This window comes from Heloderma suspectum, chromosome 3 (assembly GCF_057233095.1).
Source record: "Heloderma suspectum isolate Gila_16-S chromosome 3, 16-S_ref, whole genome shotgun sequence".
NCBI classification, from domain to species: domain Eukaryota; kingdom Metazoa; phylum Chordata; class Lepidosauria; order Squamata; family Helodermatidae; genus Heloderma; species Heloderma suspectum.
In genome coordinates, this window is record NC_139460.1 from 2,798,545 (window position 1) to 2,812,087 (window position 13,543).

The 13,543-nt window shown below is 45.3% G+C and overlaps 1 protein-coding gene across 12 annotated transcripts in view; it reads right to left on the bottom strand.

Moving 5' to 3' along the window:
• NUMA1 (nuclear mitotic apparatus protein 1) overlaps window positions 1-13,543 on the bottom strand; it is a 105,990-nt gene that overhangs the window by 39,957 nt on the left and 52,490 nt on the right. For all 12 annotated transcript variants that reach the window (XM_084842271.1, XM_084842264.1, XM_084842263.1 and 9 more), the window contains one exon: window positions 2,803-2,888. In XM_084842271.1, coding sequence (XP_084698397.1) covers window positions 2,803-2,888 — 86 coding nt within the window. The remainder of the gene's footprint in view (window positions 1-2,802; window positions 2,889-13,543) is intronic.

Genomic DNA, 13,543 nt, shown 5'->3' on the forward strand with positions numbered 1-13,543 from the left:
GATTCCTCCAAAACCCTTGACAAACAGATGGCCCAGGCTGAGTCCTTTCCCCCTCCTTCCACCATCCGAACTCAAGTTTCTGAGGAAGGGGAGGAGGAAGAGGGGCATGACTTGAGAGACACTAGGGCACATCGCACAGCAAAGTGGGAAAAGTTAGGGGCAGGGCTCAGATGCTCAGTCAGGATAGCCACTTTTGGAAGCCAACATAGGAGGGAGCCACCCTAAGGGAGGGGCATCACTGTGAAGCAAGTCTGGCCATGAGGTTCACGCCCAAACTTTACTACCCTCAGTTCATCTCCTCTAATTAGAGATTGCAGATTAGTCGTTTAGGGGCCTGAGGCAGTCTGAGTTTCCTGGAATCTGCATTTGTAAAGAGGCTAGTTTCTAGCAAAATAAAGTAGTCCTAGCCTGAAGCTTTGTCTCCTTGTGGTATTTATTGCAAAGGGGGAAGAACATCCATTTCTGACAGCGGACTGCCGTCTCTCGTCTCTCGTGTCCTCCACTTCTCCTTTGCTTACAAACTCAGAACTCCCCAGACTCAATTACCAATGATTACAGCTCCCGTTACTTCCTTGTTTGCATGACCAGTGACGCTGGTCATGTTGGTGAGGGAATGATAAAGCATCCAGGGAGCCAGGAGGAGGAGCTGACTGGTCTGCTCCTCAAGTTTGCAACACTCCTTTTAAATGTCAGGCCAAGTGCCCAAAGCTATGTCCCCCCAGAAGCATCAAGCTGAGAACCACTTTTAACAGAATTTCAGAAAGTAATCTGGTTTGGACAGTGGACCCTTTTAGCTGCCTAGGAGGCAGGCCAACTTCATCACTCTTGGCTCAGCAGGACCCAAATTACTCTGGAGGTTCCACACAGCAAGCCTCCAAGGATTAAAATGTTAGCTCTTAAAATTCCTGGAATGGATTTGCTTCACAGCAAACTGTCTGAAACAGGGAGATAAAGGATAGCAAATGCCTTTGGACCAGGTACTCTGAGAACCGCCTTCTCCCATATAAATCTGCCCAACTTGTGAGATCTTCAAAGGTCTGGTGAGATGATGCTGTGTACTAGGGAGAGAACCTTTTCGGCGGTGGCACCTCATTTTTAGAGCACTCTGGTAGATTTGTTTGGCACACTCATTAACAATACTTGGGCACCAGATTAAAACGTTTTAAAACCAAAATTTAAGAAGGTCTTTTAATTGTGCTCTTCTGTTTTAGTGGTTTAATTTTTAACCTGCTGATTTCTCGATTCTTGCTGTTGTTCATTTTGCAATTGTCTGATTGCTTTTAGTATTTTAATTGTGAATTTTCCTTCATATTGTTAGCTGCTACAGACTAACATAGCTACCCCTTGGAAATAGGAAAAACCTGACATTCTTTTGCATGGTAGTTTTCATATCAGTACAGAGTGGGGCGTTTGTGTATGTTTGTTTTTTAAATCTCCTTAGCCAGCCAATTGTACAAACCTGCAGATCCTTAAAGACCCTTCCACTGCACAGCGTCTGGTCTGGCTGCTTGTTTGGCTAATGTGTTAACCTGAGTTCCAGATGGAAGGGGATTAAGCTGGGTTTGACTCAATATAGCCCCTCCAGGAATACCTCTTCCTTGATGCCTCCAGCACAATTGGAGCCCACTTCTAAGAGCACAACTCCAGCTGTCCAGCAGGAGAGATAACTAGAGTCAAGAAGCACCCAGAAGAGGTACAATGTAAACTAACATGCATCAAGTAAAGAATCATTATACTGGAATGTATTCCGCATTTAATTCAGGATCTGGGCAAGAGGCTTTTCATTATCCCTGTCGCCAAAAGGAAATCCTTAAGTAATTTTGATTTTTAGCTCAGAAAAGACAACTGCTGAGGAGGGACACAATAGAAATGTATACGATTATGAGTAGTGCTGCGAGAGTGAATAGACAAGGTATTTTTTCAACAAAGCCAGAATTCAGCATCAGTGAATGAAACCAACTGAAAGTCACTTAGGATGAATAAAAGATATACTTTCATGCAAGGCATAGCTAAAACCCAGTGCCACAAGAAGGTGAAATAGCCACTAACACAACTTGTGTTTAGAAATAGGTCAGTCCTCTATGAATGTAACTATCAGTGATTATCAGCTGTGAGAACCAGAAACAAAACCGCTTGATTCATTGTCGTTATACCGCCAATTAGTCAGTGCTGTGCACAAGTAGGGGGCAGCTGTCGCTGTCTGCCTTACTGTAAGAGAGTGGATGTTGATCCGATTAATGTTCTTTGTCTTCAGTGCTACAGAAATATATCTGAACAAGCAACTGAGCTACAGTTCCTTGGGTAGGATCCAACTCTGTCCCTCCGACAGTGTAACAGATTTCCCCTCCCTCTGCAGCCCCTTGCGTGTGCCCCAAATCTGCTCCAGGGGCTGGGGGAACCCTCAGGAGCAGAGTCGGGGGCAGGGGGGAGGAAAGAATGGAGGAGTCCCATTGGATTTTTTTTAAAAATTTATTTATTTCTATACCGCCCAATAGCTGAAGCTCTCTGGGCGGTTCACAAAAACGTGATCCAACATCTCGCTTTACCAAGACTGTTCCCAAGACTAATTTGGCTAATTGGTAGACCTTCCAGTGGCCAGGGAATGGGGTCTCAGTGCCCTCCATAGTTAGCAGAATTATGCTCACCAAATTTGTATATATTAGTTGATTTTTAATTTTTTTTTTACTGGTTGTAGTTTCAGCCTTTCTTGTCACTTCAACGCAGGAAACCTCTACATTAGTGTGCACATTGGCAACATACTGAAGGCGGGAAGGAAGGAAAAGTATCCTCGGTGCTTCTTACATTTTGTTGATGATCTTGATGAAGATGCTGCAGTCCTGGAGCTGAGACAATGAATTCAAGGTATCACCCAACTTCAGACTGTTCACCTACAGAAGAGATGAACCACGTTACAGGCTAGCAACCCACTTAACATGCAGTATTAAGGAACAGAGTCAACACCTTACAGCTCTGCTAACGTGTCATTTTGAAATCTGTGAACAGACATCAACTCTGTGAACTGCGGTCTACCTGTATGTATGCTTGGCGGAAACTCCCATTAGGAAAATATGTGGAAAGTTAACAATATATAACATACAGGGCATGATTCAGCGTAAACCAGTGCTGTGCTTGGTGGTGGGATTCAAATCCCAGACCAACTATGAATGGCCTTGAGCAAGTTCCCAACTCTCAGCTTAACACACCCTACAGAGCAGTTGTGAAGATAAAATTAAACAGGGATCTGCAACCAATCCTGAAGCTTTGGGAGAAGATGCAAAAGAAATTTAAATTATTTTATTTCTGTGCCTCCTGTTTGATGCAACTCCACCTGAGCATGTCCATCACAACAGCTATATACTACCTTCAGGATCAGAGGTAGTGTAGCTTTCAATGCCAGTAGCTGAGGAGAAAAAAGTGAGAGAGGGCTATTGCCCTCCCAGGCCTTTGGTCTGTATTCCAACAGGGCTCTTCTTTTGCCTCTGCCTTGGTAACCTTCCTCCCCAGCTCCCACGTACGAACTAAAACCAACCCCCCTATCTATGTGATGTTGGAAGGTACTCTGCCCTCATATTTCAGAATGGAGCCGTAGTAGAACATAGCTTAAATGAACCCTCAACTCTCATTCCCCATGACTGCGTGGTGGCACTTGAAATTTCTTCTCCATTACAGCCAACTTAGTTTAAGCAGCTCTCATATGTATCATGCCCTAGAAGAATTTCTAAATATACAGAAGTGAATCAATATCTTTCCTGAGGTCCAAGAAGCACAGAAGAAACAATGAAATGCCAGGAAGCAGCAGAGATTTCTAGCTATTCAAAAAGAGATGCACTCCCCTTATCTGCCCCATCCCGATCAAGAGCCAAGCAATATTTCCCAGATATTAGTTAAGGTAATTCTGGTTGCTCTCAGGTTCTGTTCATGGCCATTTCCACTGGTACATCCTAAGCAACTTCTTTTGCCTCTTTCTCCCACTCCTGTTGCTGTGCTTCCTGCCATGCTCTTTATTATGTCTCCACATCTATAATTAGTATGGAACCATCTATCATCAGTATAGCACTCAGCACACTAGCTATGAAGCAGTGGCCAAGCCCCCCCCCCCATGCTCAATGCAACCTGGCCGAGGCTTGCTCTCACAAGAGAGCTTATGGCTCTGTGGAAGAGCCAGCACTCGTGTGAAGACACATATGACTCTCTTAACAGCACCAGGAGCCATTACTGATGGATCGACACAGATTAATCTGCACTATATTAGTCAAGGAATAATCTGTCTGTGCTGCACTCAATATGCCAACAAATTTGGAACACTCAACAGTGGCCACAAGACTGGAAAAGGTCAGTTTACATTCCAATTCCAAAGAAGGGCAATGCCAAAGAGTGTTCAAACTACCGTACAATTGTGCTCATTTCATATGCCAGCAAGGTGATGCTCAAAATCCTACAAGCTAGGCTTCAGCAGTATGCGAACCGAGAACTACTGGAAGTACAAGCTGGGTTCCGAAGAGGCAGAGGAACTAAAGATCAAATTGCCAACATTCTCTGGATCATGGAGAAAGCAAGAGAATTCCAGAAAAACGTCTATTTCTGCTTCATTGACTACGCTAAAGCCTTTGATTGTGTGGATCACAACAAACTGTGGCAAATTCTTAAAGTGATGGGAGTACCAGACCACCTTAACTGTCTCCTGAGAAACTTGTATGAGGGTCAAGAAGCAACAGTAAGAACCGGACATGGAGCAACCGATTGGTTCAAAATTGGGAAAAGAGTACGACAAGGCTGTATATTGTTGCCCTGCTTATTTAACTTATATGCAGAGTACATCATGAGAAACGCCGGGTTGGATGAATCACAGGTCAGAATTAAGATTGCCAGGAGAATTATCAACAACCTCAGATACGCAGACGATACCACTCTAATGGCAGAAAACGAAGAGGATCTAAAGAGCCTCTTGTTGAGGGTGAAAGTGGAGAGTGCAAAAGCTGGTTTGAAACTCAACATTAAAAAAACTAAGATCATGGCATCTGGCCCCATCACTTCCTGGCATTGAGAAGGGGAAGAAATGGAAGCAGCAACTGATTTTATTTTCTCGGGCTCCAAGATCACCGCAGACGGTGACTGTAGCCATGAAATTAAAAGACGCTTGCTCCTTGGGAGGAAAGCTATGGCCAACCTAGACAGCATAGTAAGAAGCAGAGACATCACCTTGCCGACAAAGGTCCGTCTAATCAAAGCTATGGTTTTCCCAGTAGTAACGTATGGCTGTGAGAGCTGGACTATAAGGAAGGCTGAGCGCCGAAGAATTGATGCTTTCAAACTGTGGTGCTGGAGAAGACTCTTACGAGTCCCCTGGACTGCAAGGAGGTCAAATCAGTCCATCCTGAAGGAAATCAACCCTGACTGCTCATTGGAAGGACAGAGACTGAAGCCGAAGCTCCAATATTTTGGCCACCTAATGCGAAGAGAAAACTCTCTGGAAAAGACCCTGATGCTGGGAAAGACCAAAGGCAAAAGGAGAAGGGGACGGCAGAGGATGAGATGGCTAGACAGCATCACCGATGCAATGAATATGGACTTGAGCACACTCCGGGAGAGAGCGGAGGACAGAAAGGCCTGGCGTGCTATGGTCCATGGGGTCACAAAGAGTCAGACATGACTTAACGACTGAACAACAATGATTTTCAATTAGGGCCTTCTGGTTTTATTGTATAATTGATTGTTTTAGCTATAATTTATATTTGAATTGTATTTGCATCATTGCTAACTGCCTGGATATGTTGTATATCTCTAGATGTATGATCTCTAAAAAAGGGGTTTCACTGGCATAAGGCACTGATATCTCCATGTTGTCCAAATATATCCCTCCCCAATGAAAGGAGGGTAGAAAAAGATACAGAGCTTTGTCCCTTGGCAGGTAGGGCCAACCCCTCCCCACCCCAAAATCCAGACAATCTGCCTCAAGAGCAAATGACAGTGGCCATGACACCCGAAGAGGTGGATGCCCCAAAGCCTAATGAAAAAACAAAACCATGATGGTCTGTTACAGAGCAAGTAGGGCTTTACAGATCCTCAACTGTTGTCTCTTCCAAAAGAAAGAGGACAACAAATGTTGCTAGGAGTTCTCTCAGACAGCTTTGGGAAGACTTCTCACAGGTACTGACCTGGTTCGCACATGACAACCCACAGGCTGACAACCCACAGGCTGTTATGCACGAGTGGAGGGAGCGGATGTCTGCCTGCGGCGTGCCCACTTCCGGTTTTAATCGGCAATCCGTGATCGGCTCCTTCATGGGTTGCTGAGCAGGTTGTCCAAACCTGGATCACTGGGTTGTTTAGGGGCTAAACAACACAGTGGTTAACCCATGGTTTGTTGTTGGGTTAACCACTGTCTTTGACTAAGCATACCCTCCCGTGAGCCGAAAAGGGCAGGGAGGCATTCTGTGGCTCTCCCTCAAATAGTGAAGTTTCCTCACACTGGAAGCTTGACAGTGTCAAGCTTTCTTGTTTCAGCTGGGTTGGGGGTGTGTGTTAAACTGACTTGGAAGGGGAATTTTCTTCTCTTTACCACCACTTAATGGAACGTGCAAGCTTTTTTGTTTTATAAGTTACTGATGTTAAAGTTGTTAAAAATATTACTAGTTGCTCAGCTTTTGCAGAAGAGGAAGGTAATGCTCTTGCAGTGCCCTCTCTCTGGAACTCCCTACCACTACAGATTAGGCAGTTACCAATGCTTCTGGGTTTTCGGCATCTACTGAATGCCTTTTCCAACAGGAAGGTAACTTGTCCTCTGTGTGAAGACCTGTTTTTAGAAATTTCTTTAATATAAGTGATTCATAAATATCAATCAATCAATCACGCACGCATGCACACCTCCGTCCCCTGCTTGTTACACATTAAAGGCATAAATGCAGTAGAAAAAAACCAGGTTGCTTACCTGTAACTGTAGTTCTTTCAGTGGTCACCTGTGCATTCACACATATGGGCTCTGTGCCTGTGCAGAGACTCGTTCAGGAAACTTCTAAAGCTGAGCAGCGTTTTGGCAGGAACCCCTCCCCTCCATCTATAGTATATACTGTGCGGGTTCCCGCCTTTCCCCTCAGTTTCTTAAGACCACAAATGACAGTTGCAAGTTCGAGGAGAATACATCTTGGTATCAATACACTCAAAAACATTGACACTGAAGTGGGGACGGTGGGTGGGTTGTGTGAATGCACAGGTGACCACTCAAAGAACTATGGTTACAGGTAAGCAACCTGTCTTATTTATTTATTTATTTTCATTTCATTTCTATACCGCCCAATAGCCGAAGCTCTCTTTCTTCTTTGTGGTCTCTGTACATCACACATATGGGTGAATAACAAGCTAACTTACTGGAGGCAGGTTGGTGTTTCATTTCAGTACCAACGAGAGTATAGCTCTGCCAAAAGCACAGTCCGATCAGGCTTGTACATCCAATCTATAGTGCCTAATAGAAGTCGAAGGCTTGGACCAAGTGGCTGCTTTGCATAGGTCCCTCAAAGGCACTCCTTTTGCAAAAGCAGCATATGTTACCACTCCCTGCATTGAATGCACTCGGATTCGAGGTGGTAGTTCCCTCCCCGAGACCCGGTAGGCTAACTTAATAGTCTGTAGAATCCAAGATGCTAGTCTCTGGGAAGATACTGGTAATCCTTTGTATGCCTCGGCCGTGGGCTGCTAAGGTTTGCAGGTGCCATAAAAGTGATAAGCCAGATCCAGGTTTGCTTATAAGGAGACTTTATTGAGTACTTACAGCACACAGGTGCACCCAATGGTTGGATCAGACAGCTTCTCTGAACCCAGAGCCAAGGGGTACAATGGGTCTTATATCATACATGTTAGTAGCATGACAGAAGCAAGTGTTAAGTAGCGTTCATCTGCAACGTTTCCAGCATAGACTAACAGGCCCACATCAGAGGGGAGACAATCAGTACTTTCCCAGCACAGACACCTGTAAACATAGCCTCACATCTCAGGGGCTTCCCAGGCCCTGTAAGATTCAGAGCTCGTTAGCACGGAATGTGCTGAGGTGGCGATATTGACCTTTGACTCATCTTACCAACCAAGAGGCCCACTAGCAAGAGAACTGCACTTATAATTAACCTAAACAGAGCATTAATGGATCTCTAGGCCCCTCTAAAACTACAGGTGACTTGGCCTGGGGCCATTACACCCTTTAGTAAATCCTCCATGGCACAGAAATAAACATTGTGACTTACGGAAGGGCTTAGTTCTCGACTTATAGAAAGCTAGCACCCTCTTCACATCCGAAGTGTGAAGCTTCTTTCCAGATCCGTTGTAGAAGGGAAAAGAGCAGGGAGAACAATAGGCTAATTTACGTGGAAATCTGTAACAACCTTTGGAAGAAAAGCTATGTCCGGTCTGAGAATCACTTTCTCCTTGTGGAAAATGGTATAAGGAGAGTCTATATGTAGAGCAGAAAGCTCAGTAGCCCTCCTGGATGTTGTAATCGCTATCAAAAAAGAGACCTTTCACGAAAGTAGCCTTAAATCTATGGTAACGAGAGGCCTGAACAGGGCCGAAGTTAACTTCTGAAGTACTAACAACAAATCCCATTGAGGAATGAAACCTCTTATACGAGGTGCCAAATCCTTAAGCCCCTGTAAAAACTGTCTACATAGCAGATGGGTGAAAACCGAAGCAGAGTGTAAAGGAGTTCTCATCGTGGATATCACTGAAGCATATACCTTAACGGATGAATATTTCAGACCTTTAGTATATAAGTGCTGAATGTCTTCCAAGGTATTAGCTATCCCGCCCAGTTTTGTGTCATCTGCAAATTTGATCAGCATTCCCTGCACCTCCTCCTCCAAGTCATTCATAAAAATGTCGAAGAGCACTGGGCCCAGGACTGAGCCCTGCGGTACCCCGCTCGTTACCTCTCCCCAGCTTGAGAAGGTCCCATTGATAAGCACTCTTTGAGTCCGATTCTGTAGCCAACTGTGGATCCACCTGAGAGTTGTTTCATCTAGCTCACTTTGAGCTAGTTTGCTCATCAGGATATCATGGGGCACTTTGTCAAAAGCTTTGCTGAAGTCGAGGTATATGTTTACAGCATTCCCACAGTCCACAAGGGAGGTTACTTGATCGTCATCCCCCCATGATCCTATGGGGGGATGACGATCAGTCAGGAGTAGCGATCCCATTCCCGGTTTGAGAATGAGATCAGTCCCGATCGTAATAACCACATCAAGAGCTGGACTGGTATGGATCTGGAGATCAGTACACCCAATGCGAAGAGAAAACTCTCTGGAAAAGAGCCTGATGCTGGGAAAGACTGAAGGCAAAAGGAGAAGGGGACGGCAGAGGATGAGATGGCTAGACAGCATCACCGATGCAATGAATATGAACTTGAGCACACTCCGGGAGAGAGCGCAGGACAGGAAGGCCTGGCATGCTATGGTCCATGGGGTCACGAAGAGTCGGACACGACAGAACGACTGAACAACAACAACACTAAGGAGGTAAGTCTCTTTGTCTAGGCAAAAACTGAGGTCGATAATGAGGAGACTGCAACATTGCCTCTGGGCGACTTGGAGTAGGAGACCTGGATCTGTGGTCCCGATCTGATGGGGTCGGATGGGGAGGAATAGGCGGCCTGTCTCTACATTCACCCTCCAAGGCCATGGAGACTGGGTTCAAGACCACTATATGAGGCAGAGAGGTAGGTACCGCACATATTGGAGAATTAAGTAGAGGAGGCGAAGGTGGGATGCCCCTTTCCTTCTCAGACTTTTCAGCCACCTTCTTTTTCTTGGCTGGTGCATCAGCAGAAGGTTTCAGGCGTTTAACCTTTTTAGAAATTTTTCTCGCCACCAAAATGGCTAAGGATCTACCCAGTGTTAGTGGATCCGTTCTACCTTCCTCCGCTATCAGTGGAGGGGGAGAAGTCTTGGTTGTCACGGCCCCTCTTTTTGTGCTGCAGGAGCCTGCTCACCAGGCGTTTGAGCTTTAGGCATGTCTACTGCCTGGAGGGCTTGTTACCAAAGAATGTCCTTTAGTCGGTCTGCCTGATTCTTACATGCCTGTTTAGAGAGCGATTGGCAACGTTAGCAGGATTCTACCCTGTGGGATTCACCCAAACAAATTAGGCAGAGTGAGTGACCATTCGAGGAAGGCACTTTACTGCCACAAGCTGTACATTTTCTGAAAGGGGCCTTTTGGGCCAAAGGCTGCCACTGTCGTCGATGGAGCAACACCTCTCCCCGTCCTCCTCTGTCTTCATAATAATTTATATATACACACAGACATTTTTAAATTTATGTATTTATTTTATTTACAATATTTATATACCGCTCCTGATCAGAAGATTTTGGAGTGGTGAACAACATGATAAGAATAAAACAGTGGTTAAATGCAACCAAATAAATAGAAAGAAAAAACTAGTGAAGAGTCACTAAAACAGCTCAGTGTTGACGAAACAGTCACAGAAGCTCCCAATGAGGTAACCGAGAAGGCAGTCAAAAAGGAACCGAGGGAAAGGCGGGAACCCGTGCAGTGTATACTACAGAAGGTGGGGGAGGGGTTCCCGCCCAAACGCTGCTGAGCTTTAGAAGTTTCCTGAATGAGTCTCTGCGCAGGCGCAGAGCCCATGTGTGTGATGCACGGAGACCACGAAGAAGAACAGATCTTTACAGATCAAGCCAAGATTACCCATCTGTTCACATGTGCATCACAGGACATTTATGTACTGGTCTGAAAAGGTGCTCACCCAAAAGCAGTTCTGTTACACACCACAGACAAATTGCTAATTGCAAACCTGCTTACAACCACATTAGGTTGCTAAACTTTTAAATCTAGAATGGTTGCGACTGTAAGTAAAACCCCATTATCCCCCACAGCCAACTTCAAAAAAATGCTTATCACAGAATCATAGAATATTAGGGATGGAAGGGGCCTACAAGGCCATCGAGTCCAACCCCCTGCTCAATGCAGGAATCCAAGTCAGAGCATCCCTGACAGATGGCTGTCCAGCCTCGTCTTGAACGCCTCCAGTGTGGGAGAGCCCACCGCCTCTCTAGGGAATGGGTTCCATGGTCATATTGCTCTAGCAGTCAGATTCAGCCGGAATCTGGCTTCCTCTCACTTGAGCCCATGATTCCGTGTCCTGCACTCTGGGAGGATCAAGGCCTTCCTCTCTGGGACAACCCTTCAAGTCCTTGAGGAGCGCTATCATATCTCCCCTCAGTCTTCTCTTCTCAAGGCTAAACATGCCCACTTCTTTCAGTCTCTCTTCAGAGGGCTTTGTTTCCAGTCCCCTGATCATCCTTGTTGCCCTCCTCTGTACCCTCTCCAGTTTGTCTACATCCTTCTTAAAATGTGGTGCCCAGAACTGGACACAGGACTCCACATGAGGCCTAACCAGTGCTGAGTAGAGGGGAATGAGTACTTTCCGGGATTTGGAAGCTATGCTTCTATTAATGCAGCCTCAAACAGCATTTGCCTTTTTTGCAGCCACATCACATTGCTGGCTCATCTTCAGCTTGTGATCTACCACAATTCCAAGATCCTTCTCGCTTGTAGTGTTGTTGAGCCACGTATCACCCATCTTGTAACTGTGCATTTGGTTTCTTTTTCCTAGGTGCAGAACTTGGCATTTATCCCTATTAAATGTCATTCTGTTGTTTTCTGCCCAGCGCTCCAGTCTATCCAGATCACTTTGAATTTTGTTTCTGTCTTCCAAAGTATTAGCTATCCTGCCCAATTTTGTGTCATCTGCAAACTTGATCAGCATTCCCTGCACCTCCTCCTCCAAGTCATTCATAAAAATGTGGAAGAGCACTGGGCCCAGGACTGAGCACTGCGGTACCCCGCTTGTCACCTCTCCCCAGGTTGAGAAGAAGTAATCAGTACCCTCTCTGGTGTATCTCATACCATCCAACAGTCAAAACAACAAAGAACTCCTAAAATCACAAAACTGCAGACAAAGTGTCTTGGCATCACCAGACTGGGACACCAGCCAATTATTCAACTGTGGTCAACTACTGCCGGATATCCATGAGGTCAAGTATGCTCATATAAATGGCAACCTGCCTTTTAACTGCAACATGGGTGTCATGTGGTAGCAATGGTAGGAGCAAGACCCACTCGCTCTCCAGCCCTACACGAGTCAGGGTCACACATGCCCCATTTAAGAGCAGGCACCCCTTGCCTTACAACTCACTAGACATTTTCTGCTCTCTCCCCTCCCAATTAAGCCACACAGCCAGCTTCTCCTACTGGAATTTCTGAGCAACAATACACACAGCCCATTTTCCAAGTGGCATAGGTCACAAGTACCAAGGAGCCAGGACAGCCACAGGCTTGGATCCTACGTTGCTTCTCTGTTCACCTAACGGTTGATGTCTGCCAACTCCCGCAGAAGCGGATTTCCAGGGGAGGTGCAGGGAGCTGAAATGGAAAGGGGGAGGTAGGAAAGCCCCATTCCATGAATTCTGTCTGTGCATGGAAAAGTCAGGATCCAAGCCAATCTGTTTGGTGCAGAGACAGGGAGTCTCCATCTGATCTGTTAAAGATTTGGGGAGACAGGGTGAACCATCTAGACAGCAGTTTGGGAAACAGCATAACACTGTCCTTATAAATTAATGCTTTTAAGTAATTTTCAGTGACATCTGATCAACATTTAACTAGTCAATTGCTCATGGTTTTTTTTTTTTTAAAAAAATATACTCCCTCTACGTGCCTACACTTTTCCTTGCCTTCAGATAAAGACTCCATTTGGTATCCATATTTTAAGAAAAACGTGTAGCATCTACTGTTTCTTGTATATGATACTTCCCTGGTTGCCAGGACATTTAAATCCATCACCCTTTGTTCAATGGCTGTTGGTGCACTTCCATATTTCCAATACTGTCATGCTATTTGTTTAAGTTACCAGAGAAGCTCTAAATATTGACACATTAGTAAAGTTCAAGTGACGGGGACCCAGTCCAGTACCACATTCACAACAAGAAACTAAAGGCCATGAACATTTAGGAATAGCAACTTGGAAATAAAGATTCCATTTGTGATCTGTGCTGGTTATCGATGCTTCTTTGAGACATTGATACCAAAAGGGTTAATGGAGATCTGGGAAGAGGCTCTCTGCATTCAGATTCAGCTTCCCAACCCTACTGGCATGCAAGGAGCTGTTGCTTTGCCAGGAACCACCACTTCAGCCCTCCCTCCCAAGCCACGCAAATGCTTCCCTTCCTGTATCCAATCATGTGCTCAAATTTTCAAGCCAGCCCAGAACAAAAAACTACTTTTAATCAGAAGGGCAGAAATCCAAGCCTCAGCTCCATGGAACAGCCCAAAACAAAGGCACACACACACACACACTAACCAAGACAGACCTATTTATTGAAGGATATGGCAGAATTAGATAGTTTCCTTTCCCCTAATGCCCCAGTTTAGAAGTTATCCAGAAATGGAAGCAGCCAACTATGATAGAATTCTCCCATCTTCAAAGGCTTAAAAATAAAAGCTTCATCAGGGATCTGTTGGGGATAGAGCTGCAAAAATTTCTGGA